The sequence below is a fragment of the Martes martes genome, assembly GCF_963455335.1.
Source record: "Martes martes genome assembly, chromosome: 10".
NCBI classification, from domain to species: domain Eukaryota; kingdom Metazoa; phylum Chordata; class Mammalia; order Carnivora; family Mustelidae; genus Martes; species Martes martes.
In genome coordinates, this window is record NC_137898.1 from 424,528 (window position 1) to 444,128 (window position 19,601).

Below are 19,601 nucleotides of genomic sequence, written 5' to 3' on the forward strand. Positions count from 1 at the left end.
CGAAACCCGCCCTTTCAGAGATTCCCGGCCCTCGGGCCCGCCCTTCTCCGGAGCTGAGAGTTCCGGCCCCAGGTTAAAGGGAGCTGGTGCGATCTCCGGGCGGAGGACGGCTTTAGGGGCGGAACGGCACTAACTGTGCCATTCCCCAGCCGGCCTCAAGGGCCTCCTTCTCCAGGAAGCCTTCCTGGGCCTTGTCGGGAGACCCGGTCCCAGCTCCTGTGATCCTGCTTTCCTGACAATCACTTCGGCCCAAGCGCCCCTGCAGTGGGCTTCCGCGCGCGTTGAGTCCTGCCATCTTTGTCTGCATCTCACAGGGCGGGAGGAGGAGGCTCTGACAGGTCAGAGTTTGCCGGAGATCACAGAACTGGAAAGGGCCAAGGCCAGGAACCTCAAACTACGTCTCTCAAGGGAGCCTGTCCCACCTGTGCTCAGGCCCTCTGCCCCAAATGAATCACCGGCACCCTCTTCTCCTCCGGCTCCCCCCACTGCCACCAGCCCTCCCAGGATGGGCAGTTCTGCCAGCCCTCCGTTTTCCCCAGCTCCTGTCACACATTCAGTTTCTAAATTGCTGCCAGGAGACTTAAAAACAAAAAAAAAACAAAAAAAAAAGATTTTATTTATTTATCCGTCAGAGAGAGAGAGAGACAGCACAACCCGGGGGGAGCAGCAGGCAGAGGCCGAGGGAGAAGTCTCTCCGCCGCGCAAGGAGCCTGATGCAGGACTCGATCCCAGGAACCGGGATCCTGACCCCGGCCGAAGGCAGACGCTTCCCCGACGGAGCCACCCAGGCGCCCCACCTGTTTGCCAGAAGACTTAAAAAGAAAAACAATCACAAGAACATCACTCGGCTTTAAAAGGGAAGGAAATTCGGATACACGCCACCCCTTGAAGCGACCTTGGGAGCGCGGTGCTGAATTAAGTCAGATCCCAAGGGATCACTACTGTACTTGCTTCCACGCGAGGCCACCAGAGGAGTCAACGTCCCTTGAGTCAAAAATTAAACTGGTGGGTGCCGGGGGCTGCAGGGGGGCATAGGGAGTTCTTCAGCAGGGGTGCAATGCACCTTGGGACGAGGGAAAGCGGTCTGGAGGTGGAGGCGGGTGACGGCTGCGTCGGGGAAAGCACCCGGCGGGCTGACCCGCACGCAGGACGCTCAGCCTCCCGCATTACAGCACCCCGAGCACACGACCCCTCCCTGCATGCGGCAGCAGCACCCCACCCCTGCCAGGAGGGTTTCCACTCTACCCCACGTGGGAGGCCTTGAGCAGAACCTCTCCGCGCCGCGTCCACCATAAAATGGAGGCGATGACGGCGGCGACACCCCCAGGAAGGGGGTGGTCTGCACCAGCACCCCGGTGCTCGGTGCGCTCCCCCCGCAGCCTCCCTGCTCGTGACGGCCCCCCACGGGCCGCCATCTGCAGCCGCCGCGGGGCCTCGGCGTCCCACCCTTCGGCCGGGTGCTCGCCCCACATCTTCCCTCCGGGCGTCGGTCCGCCCGGGTCGGCCGGTTTGTCCCCTTTCGGGTGTCCTCGCTCTGGAACCCGTGCTGCGGGGTGGCAGGGCCGGGCCTGCCGCGGGCTCCCGGGCACCGAGCAAGAACGTGTGGCACACGCGGCGTCCGCGCGTGCGCGGAGGTCAGTTCGGAGCCCACGCGACCCCGCAGGGGAGCAGCCGTCGGGCCCAGGCCGCTCCGCTCCGCACCTCACGGCCGCGCACCGTCCACGCGGATGCCCGGCCGCAGGCAGCCGGGAAGGCCGGCCACGTGCCCCCGCACAGGCGGCGCGCCCGCACTTCCGGCAGCGGTGCATCCTGGGGCTTGGAGTTCGCGGGCGGAGGCAGCCGGCCCTCGCGGCTCGAAGGCTCCAGTCTCCGCGGCCTGGGCGCCGCGTGACGTCACTCGGAGGCGCCCGCTCGACGCGGCGCGCGTGTCCCGGGGGCTTCTGGGTACTGGCTTACCCCCGCCCCCCACGCCGGCGCCTTCCTTTCCGTCCCTGACGCCGCCGAGGTCGCACGCGTGAGGCTTCTCCCCGCCGAGTCAGTAGGCGGCGGGGCCGGGGCGCGGGCCGGCCTGTGGGGCGCTGGGGGGCTGGGGGGGCCGCGGGAGGCAGGCGGGGGGGCGCCGGCCGGGGCTTGGCGGAAGGCGGCGGCCGGAGCGCGCGGCCGGGGCCGGGGCCGGGGCCGGGGCCGGGGCGGGAGGCCTCGGGGTAAGGCCGCCTGTGTTCTCCTTCCGCGTCAGGATGCGCTACGTCGCCTCCTACCTGCTGGCCGCCCTCGGAGGCAACGCCTCCCCCAGCGCCAAGGACATCAAGAAGATCCTGGACAGCGTGGGCATCGAGGCGGATGACGACCGGCTCAACAAGGTAGCCGCGCCGCTCGGCCCCGGCGTCCCCGCCGCGGGCCTGCCCCGGGGGAAGCGCAGCCGGAGGCGCCCGCGTGCGCGCGGGGTCCCGAGGCGGGGTCCCGAGGCGGGGTCCGGCCTGCTTCGGGGCGAGCGAGGGCGCCGCCCTTGGGGACTTCACTCCGTGAGGGGGCGTTAAGCCGAGTCGCTCCGCTGCCCTGTCTCGGGGAGTCGCGGGAGTGCCCGGCTCCCCCTTGCAGCGCGTCTTCGGAGAGGCCGCGTGCGGGTGTCTCCGCGCCGGACAGGGCGGGCCTGCAGGCTCTGGGGCGTCTTCTCGCGGCGCGCTCCCGCGGCCGGCCCTGCCCCCGCTGGAGAAGGCGCAGCGAAGGCAGGAGGCGTGGACGCGAGTCTCCGGTAACGGCCGGTTGTGGTCATTCTAGGTCATCAGTGAGCTGAACGGGAAAAACATCGAAGACGTCATCGCCCAGGGTGAGGTCGCCTGCGGCCGGCTTTCGTTGTCAGGGTCCATCCTCATGCCCGCGGGCCAGCCTGTGGCCTGCCGGGTTTCGCTTGTGGACCAGAGTACTCCAGAAGCCCCGCCAGAGACGGCCCGCTCCGTGGGCTTGCGCCGGGGGCGCTTCTGGACAGCCCTGGCGGCGGCGCAGCTCGGGGGCGGGGGGCACCGTGTGCTCTCCGGGAAGGGCTTGGAGCACAGACTGGGGCTGCTGCCGGGGGTGACCACGGGCCCTGCCCCCCTGTGCTGGGCACATGGTTTTCTGGAGGCAGGGCTGGGCCGATGGGAAGTGTGTGGAAGCTGTACCGTTGGGACGACTGCGTCCCTGTGGGCTCGTAGAGGCAGAGCCGGCTCGGCCGGAAGCCCTGTCCGAGGTCCCTGAGGAGGACCTGGACCCGGCCCGCAGACTCCGTCCCTGCCCGGTTGAAACCGTGGTGCGGTGCTGTGGCTCAGCTTTGGGGGAGGGATTCACGGAAGCCGGACGCCGAGTTTCCACACACGGAACACCACGGGGCCCCGGCGTGTGTATCCGGCGCAGGTGGGAGAGCAGAGGAGCCGGTGACTCCGGCGCTTGGTGATGGGCCGCCACGCATTCGACGGCCTGTCTGCGAGCAACCTTCAGGCGGAGCGCCTGCTCTGCTCTCACCTTCTCTGGTTTCCGCAGGGATCGGCAAGCTGGCCAGTGTTCCTGCTGGGGGCGCCGGCGCTGTCTCTGCCGCCCCAGGATCTGCCGCTCCTGCCGCTGGCGCCGCCCCTGCCGCAGGTGAGTGGACGGTGGGGTCGGGTCTCCGCTGGGATTCCAGTTTGCGCTGCGGGCCTTGCTCACTGCCCCCTTCCTGTCCACAGCCGAGGAAAAGAAAGACGAGAAGAAGGAGGAGTCGGAGGAGTCCGATGACGACATGGGATTCGGCTTGTTCGATTAGGTTCCTGTTCACCCCCATCCACTGGCAAATAAAACCCTTTTTATGTATCCTTGGAGTGGTTTGTGAGTGTTTTGTAAGAGTGTGGCTTTGGTGCAGGGCAGGTGTGCGGTCCCCATGGTGGGTGGCTGGGCCTTCGTTGCAGGAGAAACCAGAGCTTCTGCTGAGGTGGAGTTCCTGGGAGGAGAAGCTCATGTGGAAATGGGTACCTGGGAGGGGACGTGAGCCTTCTTGGGCACAGTCCTGGCTACTGAGCACAGCCAGGGCCTTCCCAGAGTGAAGCTTTCAGGGGGACATACTAGAAAACTTAAAAGGGGCGCCTGGTGGCTCAGTGGGTTAAGCCACTGCCTTCGGCTCAGGTCATGGTCTCAGGGTCCTGGGATTGAGCCCCACCTCGGGCTCTCTGCTCAGCGGGGAGCTTGCTCCCCCCCACCCCACCTCTCTGCCTACTTGTGATCTCTGCCAAAAAGATAAAGAAAATCTTTAAAAAAAAAAAAAAAAGAAAACTTAAAAAACAGCCTTGGGTGGTCTCCACTGCCCCAAGGTGGCTCTGGCTGGTGGAGGCCAGCGGTTCCCCTGGGACTGGTGGCAGCATTCTTCAGCTGCGCGAGAGGAGAGAAGAGTGGTGGTGGTGCCCGCGGGATGCTGAGGTTTCCCTGCAGGGGTGGGTCCGGTTCAGGTTCAAGCTCTGCTTTAATCTTTGAGCAGCTCAGTCCCATAGGTCCTCTGAGTAACCCAGCCATCTGGTGGCCGGGGCAGATGTGGAAGTGGCTTGTAGAGAGTGATGTTGGGCCACATGGCCGTGAAGTCCTTACGGGGCGGGCCTGCCAGGGCCTCTGCTGCCAAGCTCTGGCCAGAATGGGAGGCAGAGTTCCTCCCGCTGCCCATCCGGCCACCATCCTGGGCCTTGGGTCCTCTGCCCAGCAACGCCATCCCACTCAGGAGACACTGCTTCCCACGGTGGAGCCTTTGGGCCAGCATGGGGTGTGTGCCTCAGCTCTGAGGAAGGACCTGCGGCTGGTGAGCTGTTCTGCAGGGGGAGAGCACAGAGCGAGTGTAACAAGGGATAGCTGGGGGGTGGAGGATCCCCCTTGGGTAGGGAGCCAAAACCTGGGGAAGGGGGCTTGCGGTGTAGGAGTGTGCACAGGATGTGGGAAAGAAGCCCCAAGACCCTCTGGTGGGTGGGACATGGGCCCAGAGGGAGAAGTGAGCGTCATTGCCAGGTTCTCAGCAGCATGTGCTGCAAGACACTAATGTTGAGTGGGGGTGTGGGGGATGTGGATGCCCAAGGACACAGGTGGCGAGGGGATAGGGCTCCAGGTTCAGCTAGAGGGCTCCCCGGAGGAGAGGGACTTGAGTCCATGGGCAGACCTTGAAGTGAAGGGCCCTGTGTGGTCAGAAGACGCCATGGGAAGGGGAGCATAGCGCCCGCCAGAATGATTCCGCAGCAAACACCAGGGCTTCTTGTCCACGCTGGCTGGGAGGAGGCGAGGCCCACCTCCCACCCCCAGCCAGGGTTCCTGGAAGTGCCGTTGCGTTCCTGCTCCAGAGCAGACGCTCCCAGGAGCCTGGAGGGAGGGCTGTGTACCCAAAACAGCTCAACCCTGGTGTGGAAATAGGGGCAGAGGTCTCCCTGCACTGGGGCAGCGCCACCCTTCAAGGCTCCAGTCCCTAAGGACCAAGAAGGGCCTGGACCCTGGCTTCTTGGAGCAGGTCAGGGAGGACCTTCTTAAGTCCCTGGCTCGGCCTGCACCGCCCAGCTCCCCTCTTGGTGGCCACCCTGGTGAACCCCTGGACTTCCAGGGCAACCTGGAGAGCCACCTTCATTCCCGCCGCGTCACACCTGCCCCCGTGTGGCTGCTGGCAGCAGCCCCAGGGGCTCAGTCAGTAGGGGCCGTGATCATCCTGGTGTGGGTCATACTCTGCACTCTGCATCCATCCAGAGCGCTTGGGGGATGGGATCCCCATGTACAACAGAAGGTCAAGTTTGTCTAGGTCAAATTTATTTATCTTTCTAGTTGTTTTTTAAATTTTAGGGTTTTTTGAGGATACAATTATTTTTGGTTTTGTTTTTAAATTTTTATTTGAATTCAGTCCAATTAATTAAGGGCGACTGGGGGGCTCAGTCGGTGAAGCCTCTGCCTTTGGCTCGGGTCATGATCCCAGGGTCCTGGAATGGAGCCCTGCATCTGGCTCTCTGCTCAGCAAGAAGTCTGCTTCTCCCTCTACCTCTGGCCCTCCCCACCACTGGTGCTCTCTCTCTCATGTTGTCTGTCTCAAATAAATAAAATATGTTTAAAAAGTAAAATTCAGTTAATTAACATATAGTGTATCGTTAGTTTCAAAGGTAGAGGTCGATGATTCGTCAGTTGTGTACAACACCCAGTGCTCCTCCTTAATTTCCCAGTTACCCCATCATCCCCCCATCCTCCTCCCCTCCAGCAGCCCTCGGTGTTTCCTAGAGTTAAGATTCTCTTGTGGCTCGTCTCCTTCTCTGATTTCGCCTTGTTTCATTCTTCCTCCCTTCCCCTGTGCTCCTTTGTTTCATTTCTGAAATTCCACATATGAGTGACGTCATATGATCACTGTCTTTCTCTGACTGAGTTATTTGGCTCAGCATAACACCCTCTAGTTCCGTCCACGTCGCTGTAAATGTCAAGATTTCATTTTCTGACGTCTGCATAACGGTCCGTTGTATGTATCCACATCCTCTTTATCCACTCATCTGTCGATGGACATTGGGGCTCTTTCTGGAGGTTGGTTGTCGTGGACGTTGCTGCTATAAACATCAGTTGCATTTCTATACACTAACAACCAGACAGAAGAAAGAGAGACTAAGGAACCATTCCCACTTACAATTACACCAAAACCCGTAAGATACCTAAGAATGAACCTAACCAAAGTGGCAACAGATCTGTACTCTCGAAACTAAAGAGCACTCATGTCTAGGTCAAATTTACTTAGATACCCCCTGCTTTCCTCTCTCCCAGTACCCAGGTCTGGCTCCCCTCCCCGCCAGCACCTCTGCATGGCACAGCCTAGGCAGCCCTGTGTCCCTCCTGGGTTAACTGCCCGCACACTCCATCCCCTCTCAGCCTTCATTCTGAGCTTCCGTAAACAATGTCTCCCCACCTCCACCCCCCAGTTGGGGCTCCATCTGGACTGACCTTGCTCGGCTGCTCTCTCCTGTGTGGGTCCCTCTGCCAGGCACACTGTCGGTGCCAAGTACGGGTGGCTGAGGGATGGACAGCATGACCCAGATGGCCCTGTCCGGTGCAAGAAGCCCTGCTCTGGGTTCTCAGACTGGGCCTGTGTAGGGGGCGATCCCAAGCCGCAGCCCAGATCTCCACAGCCCTGGCACCGGCTGGGTCTTCAGCCAAGCTCCTGCCTGGGGAGGGGTGTTCCTGGGGACACGGGGGCATCCCACCACCCCAGCACAGACCAGCCGCTTGTTTGGGAGGTGGGGTGAGGCTCGGGCCGGCTCCTGGAAGCAAGCCAGCCGAGGCCTGCCCTACAGTCAGAGAGAAAAATGCGGAAAAGGGGCGGGAGGGTGACGTCACTGGAGTGCTCCACCTGCTGGGGTACTGAGCGGGGGCGGGGCGGGGCCGGGGTCGTACCCAAGTAGCCCCACACCCCGGATGAAGTAAACCCAGATTAGTTCCCATCTGCGAAGGGGCGGCGGCGTCAGGCGGCCGGGGCTTGAGGCCAGGTTGGGCTCTAGGGCACTGGTGTTAGCTCTGAAAGTTGTGTGTGGTTTGCATCCGCCCCCAGATATTTATGGGTCAGTCTGTGGATGGGTCCGTCGGTCCTGGGGGTCCCGGCCCTGGGGTCCTCAGTGTCCCACGTGGCTGTTGTAGGCAGACCCCAGAGGAAGGGGGCGGCGGCCGCCCGGACACCGGTGGCCCTCCCCCCGCAAGTATCCAGACTGGTACGAGGCCCTCGCGCCCCCAGACTCCAGGCGTCCCAGGCCCGAGCTCGCCCCTCCCCACACCCCCAGGCCCCCGTGGGTCCCCTCGCGCTGCCCCCGGAGGCCGGGCACTGGGTCTCGGGGCCGGGGGCGGGGCTCCAGGGCCCCCGGGGGGCGCGGCCGTTCCCCGCGCGCTCCGATTGGGCCGCGCGCGCCGGCCCCGCCCCCGCCCGCCCCCGCTAAAAGCCCCGCGGCGCCGCCGCCCGGCGCAGCGTCTCCGCCTCGGCCGGCGGGGACCTAGAGCGGGAGCGGTCGCGGGGCCGGCCCGGACCCCAGAGCGAGCGGGAGCGCGCGGGGCGCGGCGAGCCCCGGAGCCCGGCGGGCCGCAGCGATGTTCCCCAAGGAGGCGACGTGGAACATCTCGTTCGCGGGCTGCGGCTTCCTGGGCGTCTACCACATCGGCGTGGCCTCCTGCCTCCGCGAGCACGCGCCCTTCCTGGTGGCCAACGCCACGCACATCTACGGCGCCTCGGCCGGGGCGCTCACGGCCACGGCGCTGGTCACCGGAGCCTGCCTGGGTGAGCGGGGCCGGGCGGGGGGCCGGCGGGGGTCCCGCCGGGGCGAGCGGAGGCCGGACGGGGGGGCCCCGGCCGGGGCGAGCGGAGGCCGGGCGGATGCTCTTCGAGAGCGGAGAGCGGCTCCCCGCATCCCCCGTCCCTCCGCTGGGGAAGCTGGCCGGCCGCGGTGCGGTGAGGAGGGGTCTCTGCCCGCGCCCAGGACCCCCGCCGAAGGTCCGATCCCGGGAGCGGGCCCGGGGGCGGGGCCTGGTTTGTTTGGCTCGGAGGCGTCCAGGGATTGGGGTGCGACCGTGCGCGCCTCCGGGACCGAGGCTCCGGGCGCAAAGGCTGGAGGGGCCGGCAGGTGCCGCAGGGGTATTTCACCGGGAAGAGAAAGTAACTCGTGGGCGAGGCCGTGAGAGCCGGGGGAGGGGCCTCACCACCCCGGAGCCCGGCAGTGGACTGGATGCCAGCGGTCACCGTGTCCTGGGGCTGGGCTGTTCCAGGCTGCCATGTCCCCGGGGCCCTGTATATCGGTGGCCCCTTAAGAGCGTTTGGGTACTGTGGCCTGGTGCCTCCCAGGCGATCTGGAAGAGAAGTCCTAGGGCTCAGGCCCGGCATGGCAGGCCCTCCCCACTCCTCTCCCTCCTTGCACACCACCCACTGTGGCCCTGGGTCCTCAGCTGCGGTCAACGTTTTTTCTGCCCACTCCCTGGGGTGGGAGGTGCTTCTGAGCTCTCCAGCCCCGTGGGCGGGACTGCAGAGGTCTGTGCGTACTGGGATGGGCTCCTCCGCTCACACACACTTCCGGCAGGCGCTCGCTGCTTCTGTTTACGGCACACGGAGTACTCAGGGAGTCCTGGGAATGATGCCCAGCCCCCAGCCTACTAGGGCAGCCAAGGTGACAGAGGGTCATCAGGTTCTCAAATGCCCTGCCCAGCAGGAGCCTGACCAGGGCTCACCCCTGCCTCCTTCCCATGACCTTTGCCCTGGGGGAGGTGGGGTGGCAGGAGCACAGCTCTCCATCCTTGGCAGCTGCGGGTTCACCTCCATGGCCCTGCCTCTCCCTCCCTCAGAAGCCTTCAGGCCAGGGGTTCTCTTGTACATCCACACTGGCCTCAGGACACACCTGGCTCCCACAGCACCTCTTCCTCCCACGCCCGAGAAGCCTGTTTCTCATGAGTGGTCTTGGGGAGCTGCAGTCCCCACAGCATGGGAGGTTCTGGCCCAACTTCTGACTAGGACAGTGTAACCTGCAGCTCCTCCCCAAGGCCCGGCAATTCTGTGACCACTCCTGGGCCCCTGCTCTGCCCTGGTGTGAGGCCAGCGCCAGGGGCTTCCAAAAAGAGTCTTGGTGGGAGCCGCAGTGGGTCCCAATCGGGCTTTCTCAGGGGTGGTGGGACCCCACTCTTTCCAGCCTCATGCCCTCAGGCCTGGATCTGGATCTGGCCAAGTGGGTGAAGGCTGAGGCTGGTCAGGGTTGAACCTCTGCTTTCCCCCCTTCCCAGGCTGGGGACTATGCCAGGCCAGGCCTAGTGAGTGACTCATGGATCAGGCCAAGAAGTTGGGAAATACCGGGCAGAGGGCAGGCCTTGGCTGCAGCTTTCAGCCCTCCCTGGGTGGTGGCCTGCCTCTGTCTCTCCAGGGGCAGGTAGCAAAAGTCCCAGTTGTGGTCCGGGCCCCGTGCTGGACACTGGGAATTCTCCAGGGTAAATGGAGATGCCATGAGTCTGCGTGCTGTGGGACTCCGGGCATGGACCCATGGGGGGTGTGCTAAGCCAGGAGGGCTGGCGCCTGACCCTTGGCCCTGCTGACCCAGGCGAGGCAGGTGCCAACATCATCGAGGTGTCTAAGGAAGCCCGGAAGCGGTTCCTGGGTCCACTGCACCCTTCCTTCAACCTCGTAAAGACTATCCGTGGTTGCCTGGTGAAGACCCTGCCTGCTGACAGCCACGAGCGTGCCAGTGGGCGCCTGGGCATCTCCCTGACCCGTGTCTCTGATGGCGAGAACGTCATTATATCCCAGTTCAGCTCCAAGGACGAGCTCATCCAGGTGGGCCCTGCTGGGGCCGCATTGGGGGTGCACTATGAACTCCAGGCCTCTGCTCACCACCCCTCCCTGTCCCTCTGTCCCTGCCCCACAGGCCAATGTCTGCAGCACCTTCATCCCTGTGTACTGTGGCCTCATCCCTCCCTCCCTCCAGGGTGTAGTAAGTATCCCTGGTACATTTCCTGGGTGACAAGAGTTGGCCACTGTGTGAGCAGTGGGACAAGGCGGTGGGGAAGAGGAAGGCCATGGGGGCCAGCCGTGCCCCCCTCCCCCAGCCCTTTTCTCCTTCCATGGCCTGTTGCCTCACTTCCCCGAGTTGCCCAACAGCAGGCAGGGCTCAGGGAGACATACTTCCGGTGGCTGTCTCTGCCCCACCCCCCATGCTCTAGCCATCTGCCCAGAGGCCGGGCAGGCCTATGGCCAATGCCCAGCGCCCAGTGGGTGAAAGGCACAAAGGAAGTAGCCACTGGGTGGGGCCCCGGGTGGCCCAGTGGGCTAGCTATCTCGGGCTTCAGGCACCACCCCGTGTGACCATGTGTCCCGGTGGCAGCGCTATGTTGATGGCGGCATCTCAGACAACCTGCCGCTCTATGAGCTCAAGAACACCATCACCGTGTCCCCCTTTTCGGGGGAGAGTGACATCTGCCCGCAGGACAGCTCCACCAACATCCACGAGCTCCGGGTCACCAACACCAGCATCCAGTTCAACCTGCGTAATTTGTACCGCCTGTCCAAGGCCTTGTTCCCACCGGAGCCCGGGGTGAGTCTGCGGCACCCACCGTGAGACCAACCTAGCCTGGGGGGAGTCTGCCCTAGCCCAGGGTGAGGCCTGCGCCCAGGAGGCCGGGTGTGCAGGGCCTCTCCTCACCCAGCGTCTGGGAGCGAGGTGCCAGATGGCGTCTCCCGGGGCCGGCGGCTTCTTCGGTCGAGAGCTGTGGCTGCTCGGCCTGTCCCCTGGCCTGGATCCGAGTTCGCTCGGTAGAGGGGAGGAGTGCCAGGGCCACCAGGGGGCCGGACAGGGCAGCCGCCTGCTCTGACTGACCACCCTGCTGCCTCAGGTGCTGCGAGAGATGTGCAAGCAGGGCTACAGGGATGGCCTGCGTTTCCTGAGGCGCAACGGTGCGTTGGGGCCCCCAGCGGGGGCTGTGGTTGGGCTGGGATGGTGGCTCCGCACTGTTGTCTGGCCTGTGGGGCTGATCACCTGTCTGGGGGGCCCCACCCAGGCCTCCTGAACCGGCCCAACCCCCTGCTGGCGCTGCCCCCTGCACACAACCCTCCCCTCAAGGATGAGGATGTGGAGGACGCCCAGGTGGCCCCAGGGGACGGCCACTTACAGCCGTCCCGGGAGGATCACATCCTGGACCATCTGCCTTCGCGGCTCAATGAAGGTGTGTGGAGGCAGTGAGGGGGGATGGTGTCCCCTGGCTTGGGGGGATGAAGGTGTGTGGAGGTGGGGCGGGGCAGGGGGCTTCTGGGTGGGGGGAAGCTGTGGAGCAGAGGGGTCCAGGCCTCCCCAGCCTGCGGTCAGCTTCCCTCCTGTGTCCCACCCCCAGCCCTGCTGGAGGCCTGCATAGAGCCCAAGGACCTGCTGACCACCTTCTCCAACATGTTGCCTGTGCGTTTGGCCACAGCCATGATGGTGCCCTACACACTGCCGCTGGAGAGTGCGGTGTCCTTCACCATCCGGTGAGGGGAGTGGGGGTTTGGGGCTAAGAGCACGGGGGTCATCCATGAGTGGTAGGCGCCCTGGAGTAAAGGCCAGTGGCTGGGGGAGGCCGCAGAGATGGCATGTCAAGGTCTCCAGAAGCTGGGGCACAGGCGGGGCAGAATGGGCATGGGGGTGAGGGCCGAGCCACAGACCCTGAGGCCACGCCTCCCGTCCCGCCCAGCCTGCTGGAGTGGCTCCCCGACGTCCCCGAGGACATCCGGTGGATGAAGGAGCAGACGGGCAGCCTCTGCCAGTACCTGGTGATGCGCGCCAAGAGGAAGCTGGGAAGCCACCTGCCCGCCAGGTGAGCCCTGCTCCCTGCTGGGTCTACCTGGGGCCCAAAGCTCAGCGGCCTCCACTCACGGCTCCTGCCCTCCATCCCTCCCCCCTGCAGCCTGTCGGAGCAGGTGGACCTGCGCCGCGCCCGGTCGCTGCCCTCCGTGCCGCTGTCCTGCGCCACCTACAGTGAGGCGCTGCCCAGCTGGATGCGCAACAGCCTGTCGCTGGGGGACGCGCTGGCAAAGTGGGAGGAGTGCCAGCGCCAGCTGCTCCTGGGCCTTTTCTGCACCAACGTGGCCTTCCCGCCGGATGCCCTGCGCATGCGTGCTCCCGCCAGCCACGCCCCCACGCCCCCACAGCGCCCACCCACCTTGCCCCCGTGCTGAATGCCCTTGCGCCGGCCTTCCCCAGCCCCCTGGGGTCCCGGTGCGGAGGGCGCGGAGGGCGGGGGCTCCCCCAGCTTCCCTGCCCTGTGAGGTGGGGCCCTGGGGCGGGCTGAGTTCCCCCCCACTCCCGGGCCTCTCTCTACTACCCCTGCAGGAGTAAGGAGATGGGGCCCCTCACAGCTGCTAGAAGGGGACTTGCTGTCAGCCCCTCCGCCAACCACTCCCGTGCTGCGCTGAGTGGGCGTGGGTCCAGAGCACCCCTCCCCTCACCTGTGCCTTAGTCTCCCCCTCAGGCCCCGCCCCAGAAGTGGGGAGGAGGGCGGGGCCGCACCCGCAGGTGCCCCCGCCAGTCAGTGCAGTATTACTCCTGAGAACTTTGTACCTGCTACGGCCTCCTCATTTGTCCTGTTTTGCCGAAGAACGTGTGTGAAGAATTATTTATTTTCACAAAGCGGATGTAATAAAGGCCACGGCCCAGCCCTGCCTCCTTCACTTGTGTGTGACTCCCCGGCCGTCGTCTCTTCTCCAGATCCGGCCTTCCGGGGCCCCGCTCTGCTGGGGCTCGGCGTCTGGTTCTGCCAGCCAGGCCTGAGGCCTTCCCCTAAAGGCCCCTGTGTACCTCTTGGCTTCTGGCCCACTTCTCTGGCCAGGGCCTATACCTTTGCCCCACTTCGTCCTGAGGTCTGCTGCCTGGCCCTTGGGCACAGCTTTCCAAGGGCCAGCAGAAATGCCGGGACCAAGACCCTTGCTAAATAAAAACCAAGAAATGTTTACAAAAGGTGGCGTCCGCATCTCCACTCCATGGTGACGCAGGTGGGGGGTGAGGTTGATCTCAGGGTTGGAAGGCTATGGAGGGCGGGGTTCCAGAGCTGAGCACCGGGGACCTAGGAGACAGGGGACCCGCTCCACTTCTGCATTTGGCGGAAGGCCCTGGGCCTCCCCCTCGCCCTGGCAGAGCTCACTGGCCAGGTAACACACCTTGGTCCCCTGCCCACTCCCCACCAAACAGGGTGCACGGTCTCCTGCCAATACATAGGAGGGGTATGGAATGTCAGGCAAGGTGAGGTCTGACACCCCCCCACACACTGAGGAGGCTGGACCTTGTTCCGTGGGAGACATAGCTTCCTGAAAGCGTCCTGTGCTTGGGACAGTCTGAGAGGATCCAGCTCTTTCGGGGGACCAAAAGGGCCCATGACTGAGGGGCTCGAGCAGAGCCCAGTGACTGACTCGCTGTCTGTCTGGAGCTATTCGTCCTGACCAAGGTGTCAGGCGGTGGCAGCAGCCCCTGGCCAACAATAACGGTGGGACTGCAGGACTGGGAGAGCCGGCTGGGCAGGTCCCCTCCCCGAGTGCCTGTGCCAGGAGCCGGCCCCCTCTGGCTCACAAGGTCCTGTCCTATAGGCCCGACCTATTCTAGTTCAGCAGGATCCCAGGTCCCTGGAGAAGCAGAGGCTTCCACCCCCCAACCACCCTCCAGGTGGGTGCAGGGGCTGGGCTGGAACTAGGGAGGGGGACCTTTGGCAAGAGAATGGGTTTTCTCCCCCAGCAGGAATGTCCCATGCCAGCGCCACCGAGCTCCTTCTCCCAGCACTCCTACAAGGGGAATCCAAATCAGGGCTGTGCCCCAGAAGGAAATCTTGGGGGGGCAGGCTGCGCAAGGGGACCCCCTTCTGCCCCCCCCAACGTTATGACGCGAATTTAGATACCATTTTGTAATATAGTACATGCTAATTGTTTGACCACGGGAAAGACCAAAATTGGGAAAGCAGAGGCAAGAAAGTAAAGGCCCCCCCCAACTCCGGAGAGCCAGTTGAAGATATTTTGGTCTGTCTCCGGTCTGGCTGGGTCTTGCACATGCTTTCTGGCGCCTTAAATCCGGATCCTCAGGACAGTCTTGGGCTCCTCGCCTTAGCCCTGCTCCGGAAGGGTCCCCGGGCCACCGGGGGCATCTCCGCCCGGCCGTGAACTCCGTCCGGCGGGCACTGACGCCGCGGGCGCCGGAGTTCGGGGGCAGGGCGAGGTGTGGGGCGAGAGCCGGGCCGCCCGGGCAGCGCCGAGAGGCGGAGACACAGCGACGGTGGCGGCGGCGGCTCCGCCCGGGCCCGGCCCCCGCCGGGGTCTCAGTTCCTGCAGGGCTGCGGGAACGCTCCGGGCCCGCGCCCCCCGCGCGCCGCAGCCTTTCCCGCAGCGGAGTTGAGGGCCGCGCGGCAGGTGGCTCGCAGGTAGGCGCCTCCGGGGGTCCCGCCGCCGCGCCTCCACCCCGGTGGCCGCGGGGCGCGCCGACCCTCGAGTCTGGCGGGCGGGGACGCCGGGGTCCCGGGCAGCGGAGCGGCGGTGGGCGCCGCGGCTCACCCGCCCGGCCGGCCCTCCTTCCCCGCTCCCCTGGCCCCGCGCCGCACAGCTTCCGGCCGGGATGGACCTCCAGTCCCCGGAGCCCACGAACCGCGGGAGGTGGGGGCGCCCGCCGGGGCGAGGGGATGGCGCGATGGGGGAGACGGCTCTGGCCCCCCAGTCCCGTCCTCCCGCCTTTCCTCAGACCTCCCCCCTTTGGAGATGGCGCCCCGATACCCCGCCGCCCCGGGAATATACGGGCCGGAGAGAAAATCAAGGTCCTGGACTGAGAGGAGAGGACCCCAGAATCCCCCAGGCTGGGGGAGTGTCGCCACACTGGGGGTTCTTTGGGAAATCCGGGACCGGGGCGTGTGGGAACGACAGGTGGCTCGGATTAGGGGGCGGGGCGCCCCGCGGGGAGGGAGGACCGGCGAAGTTTCCGCGAACCGGAGGGGGCGAGTCCGGCACAGCACAGGTGCCCAGTGCTTGGGGGAAGGACCGTCAAGCCTAGAATCCGGCGTGTTCCTGACCAGGGCCGTGGAAGGTATCGGGATCCCGGGCTGAGACCCTGCATCTGCACCCCTCGGGCCCGGGGCCCCGGGGGAGGGCCTGCGGCAGAAGGGGAGGAGCTTACGTCGTCCGCCAGCCGGCTGGAGGCCAGGACCTCTGAGGCCCAGGCTCAGGGGCTAATGACTTCGCCGGGGTTCGCTGAACGCTCGCTCCCGCTGGCCCAGCCCCGCCGGCCAGGTCTCCAGGTGCCCACCTTAAGGACCCGTTCAGCTCCTCCCCGCTCGCGGGCCAGTCGCTCACCCAAGCTCTCCGCCAGGAGCCCCGAGCTCTTCCACAACCGCTCCCCCGCCTCCCGCCCCACACCGAGGTTGCCCTCCCCCCTCCTCCTGCGCTGGCTCCCCCCCCTCCTCCTGCGCTGGCTCCCCCCCTCCTCTCCTCCTGCGCTGGCTCCCCCCCCCCCAGCTGCAGCCTCTAGGCCTGGAGCCTGCGTCACTCCTACCCATGACACCCCTTGTCTGCAGCACGACCCCCGACGGATCGTCCCGCCCCCACCTCCATCCTCTCTGCCGCGCCTTCCCCCATCTTCCCAGCTGGTGCAAGGAGGCCGCTCTGCTGACTCGCGGGTCCCTGTCACCGGAGCTTAGTCCTCACCCATGGCCACTCCGCCTTCCCTTCCCTTCCCCCCTCATCTCTCTTGAGCTTTGCTTGGGCCCTAACTCTTCCCTGACTTCGCAGCACATGATGGCAGAGATCCCCAGCCCCGTGGCCAGGCCTGGGGAGGCCCAGGAGGAGGAGGAGGAGGAGGAGCAGGATGCCGTGAGGTCAAGGGCAGAGATGCTAGAGCAGGCCCGGGAGCTGTTTCTGCTTTGTGACAAGGACGCCAAGGGCTTCATCACTCGGCATGACCTGCAGGTGAATGCCCAGTCCCGAGAGGCTGCCCCAGCCAGGGGCTGACCTTGGCTGCTCAGCGCTGGCATCCTTGCCCGGCTAGGGTCTGCAGAGCGACCTGCCCCTCACGCCCGAACAGCTAGAGGCCGTTTTCGAGAGCCTGGATCAGGCCCACACAGGCTTCCTCACTGCTCGGGAGTTCTGCCTCGGCCTGGGTGAGCTGAGCCCCTGAGGCCCCTCCCTCTCCCCACCCCACCCCCCTCCGCACTGAGAGCCCAAGGGCCCATGTGGGGCCCACACCAGACACAGATGGCAGATGTGCCTCTCCGTGGCCTCCCTGTGGAGCCCCGACTGCTACCGATACACACATGCCCCAGAGGACCCCCCCTCGTTAGTGCAGCGGACCCTCCTGCTCCTTGACCCCTCACTTCCGTGCCAAACCCAGGTGGGGCTGGGAGCCGGGCTTACTCCACGCTGGCCCGGGCGTTACCTCCCATTCCTAAACTAAGATTCAGGCCAGAATAAGGAAGAAAAACAGGAAACTGGGCTCAGAATAAGGACAGGATGTGTGTGTGTGGGGGGGGGAGTGGAGGCCGAGCTGGGGTGCTAACACACAGCCTTGGTAATCTCACCTTCCCCTGTCCACAGGGAAGTTTGTGGGGGTGGAGTCAGCCCAGGGCACACTGCCCTTCCAGGCTCTAGAGGAGACCTTTGAGTCGGGCTGGTCAGATGTGCAAGGCACTGAGGGCTCCCTGGAAGAAGAGGAGGAGGAGAGATTCTGCCAAGTGCTGGAGCAGCTGGGGGTGGCCCCAGTTCTGGGCGAGTGAGTTGGTGCTGACCCGGCTCCCAGTTCCCTCCTCTACCGTCCCCGCCGTGCATGCTACTTGTCCATGACCCCCACGTGCCTGTTGCAGTTCAGTGGTTCTCTCTTAGCTGGGAGACACTCGGGAGGGGCTGAACGTGATTTCCCGCATAATTTGCATTTCAGGGGGCAGCCGAAGGGCTGCGGGAAGAAGGGCAGGCACGCGGCCCAGCCCTGTGTATATACAAGACACCCCGCTGCCCCACAAGCCCTGTACACACTGACCCCAGGCAGGGGCAAAAGCACCCCCGAGAGGGACACCCGGCATGCAGCAAACGTGGCCGGTCTATCCAGGGCTGCAAGTCCCCAGAGAGCTCAGCCTTCGGGATGGGGTCGGGGAGCCCCCACTTCAGTTTTAGCCCCCGCCCTCCCCCTGCAGGCAGCGAGCGGTGCAGATGCTCTGGACCCGGTTGCAGCGCGAGCGACCGGAGCTGCTGGGCTCCTTTGAGGACGTTCTGATGCGCGCGTCCGCCTGCCTGGAGGAGGCGGCCCGAGAGCGGGACAGCCTGGAGCAGGCGCTGCGGCGGTGAGGGCTGGGGCCAGGGCGAGGCTTGGGGCCAGGTGGCCGGACTTCGGGAGGCGGTAAAGGCGGGGCTGGGGTCTGTAGTGCCGGCAGGCTCGGGCAGCTGTCTCACTCCCGGTCCCCCGAAGGCGGGAGAGCCAGCACGAGAGGGAGGTGCGGGGTCTGTACGAGGAGATGGACCAGCAGCTACGCGAGCAGCGCCGGCGCCTGCGGGATCAGGTGGGCGCGAGGCCCCCACCCCGGCCCCCCCCAATCCCGGGCGCGCGGGTCCCCCTGACTCCGCCCTCCCTGAATTCGTTCCACCCGGCCCCACCCCCGGCCCCGGCCCCTCCACGGTCCGCTGAGGCTCAGGGGCTCCCCGCGAATCCCAGGAGCTCCCCCGGGAGGAGCGCAGAGGCCTCCTGGAGCTGGAGCTGCAGAACCGCGAGCAGGAGCTGGAGCGCGCGGGCCTGCGGCAGCGGGAGGTGAGTGGCCGCCCGCCCGCCCCTGCCGGGGAGGAGCGCGACCCCCCCAGCCCAGGCCCCACCGTCCCCCACGCACTCCCCGGTGTATTGGAGGTCCCCTGTGTCTCAGTGCCCCCCGCCCCGGAACTGCTGGGAGTCGGGTAAGCGCAGCTCCCCGCAGAGGAGGCGGACGGTCCTCCGCAGCTCGGGTGCCCCCTCACCCAGCAGCTGGAGCAGCAGCTGCAGGCCCGGGCCCGCGAGCAGCTGGAGGCGCAGGCGCAGAACGCCCAGCTGTGGCTGGCCAACGCGGCGCTGAGAACTCAGCTGGAGGGCGCGCAGGAGCGGCTCCGCAGACTGGAGGGCGATGCGCAGGGCCGCCGGGAGCAAACCCTACGGTGCCTGGGGGCGGTGGGGGGGGAGGCCCACCCCCAGCAGCGGGCCGGGGAGCGGGTGGGGCGGCGGGTGAGGCGGGGCGGGACCGCTTTGGGGGCCCAGGTCTGCGGCACTTCCATCCCCCCCCCACCATGTCCCATCCCTGCCCTCAGGGTCTGCATGGGCTAGGGTCGCGGGACGCCCCAGGAGCCTCCCTGCACGCTGGTCACCACCTCCCTCCCGCAGAGAGGTGGTCGCAGTCTCGAGGAACATGCAAAAAGAGAAGCTCAGTCTCCTGCGACAACTGGAGCTCCTCAGGTGCGGGGATGCTCAGGCCCCGGCGGGAAAGGGGGTTGGCACAGCTGCCGCCATTCCTGACCACTGCCCCATCCCACTTGGGGGGTGTGTCTGTCCTCCATCCCTCACGCGGCAGCTCTGGCCGGACACCCCTCCTCTCGTCTGAGGGAGAGCAGAGCCCACATGTCCCACCCCGGAATGCTGCCTCTTGAGAGCTTAGAGCCCGCGGACTCCCCTTCCCTAGGGAGCTGAACACCCGGCTGCGGGACCAGAGGGACGCCTGCGAGGCCAAGCGGCTGAGCAGTGGTCGAAGGAAAGCCCTGGCCGTGGCCCGCTTGCCAGGGTCCACCTGCTGCTGCTGCTGCTGCTGGGCTCGGCCTCCGAGACGTGGCTCTGGCCCCCTTCCCAGTGCCCGCTGACCATCCCCAAGAGACTTGGAGAAGCCGCCCCTTGAAGGTGGTGCGTCGTGGCTAGGTGCTGCCTATCCAGGATGTGGGCTCTGTTCAGTGGACTGCGTGGCCTGCCTCCATGCAGACATGAAGGAACTAATGTAGGCGCCTTCCTGCTGGTCCTCATCCTGTCCCCATCCCATCAAACCCACCTCTGACCAGCAGAAAAGCTCCCTCCTCCTAATGAAGTCCATTGACTGCACTGTGACCTCCTTGGGCTGTGTGTGCGAGAGCCACAGGACGCGTGTGGCTCACACATGGGGTGTCC

At 65.6% G+C, this 19,601-nt stretch overlaps 3 protein-coding genes across 6 annotated transcripts; all 3 read left to right on the forward strand.

The window, feature by feature from the left end:
• The first annotated feature begins 1,628 nt into the window (after positions 1–1,628).
• On the forward strand, positions 1,629–3,822 carry RPLP2 (ribosomal protein lateral stalk subunit P2). The gene is made up of 5 exons (XM_080817776.1): positions 1,629–2,034; positions 2,237–2,360; positions 2,779–2,827; positions 3,517–3,615; positions 3,699–3,822. Exons 2-5 carry the CDS (start codon positions 2,238–2,240, stop codon positions 3,773–3,775), a joined length of 348 nt encoding a protein of 115 aa, XP_080673902.1. The 5' UTR covers positions 1,629–2,034; position 2,237; the 3' UTR covers positions 3,776–3,822.
• A 4,125-nt stretch (positions 3,823–7,947) lies between these two features.
• PNPLA2 (patatin like domain 2, triacylglycerol lipase) lies at positions 7,948–13,150 on the forward strand. Its single transcript, XM_080814944.1, has 9 exons — positions 7,948–8,257; positions 10,056–10,288; positions 10,380–10,445; positions 10,836–11,045; positions 11,344–11,404; positions 11,509–11,673; positions 11,839–11,971; positions 12,175–12,297; positions 12,388–13,150. Exons 1-9 carry the CDS (start codon positions 8,071–8,073, stop codon positions 12,656–12,658), a joined length of 1,449 nt encoding a protein of 482 aa, XP_080671070.1. The 5' UTR covers positions 7,948–8,070; the 3' UTR covers positions 12,659–13,150.
• Positions 13,151–14,068: 918 nt separating this feature from the next.
• Positions 14,069–19,540, forward strand: CRACR2B (calcium release activated channel regulator 2B). Of its 4 annotated transcripts, none has more exons than XM_080817051.1 (11): positions 14,069–14,135; positions 15,523–15,744; positions 16,235–16,411; positions 16,491–16,602; positions 17,036–17,210; positions 17,629–17,775; positions 17,901–17,991; positions 18,144–18,236; positions 18,444–18,610; positions 18,834–18,905; positions 19,129–19,540. In XM_080817051.1, the coding sequence occupies exons 2-11, from the start codon at positions 15,679–15,681 to the stop codon at positions 19,301–19,303; spliced, it is 1,275 nt and encodes a 424-aa protein (XP_080673177.1). In that variant the 5' UTR covers positions 14,069–14,135; positions 15,523–15,678; the 3' UTR covers positions 19,304–19,540. The 4 variants fall into 4 exon arrangements, with proteins under 4 accessions (XP_080673177.1, XP_080673180.1, XP_080673178.1 ...); XM_080817054.1 differs by lacking the exon at positions 14,069–14,135 and adding an exon at positions 14,596–14,880; XM_080817052.1 differs by lacking the exons at positions 14,069–14,135; positions 15,523–15,744 and adding an exon at positions 14,730–14,880.
• The last annotated feature ends 61 nt before the right edge of the window (positions 19,541–19,601 follow it).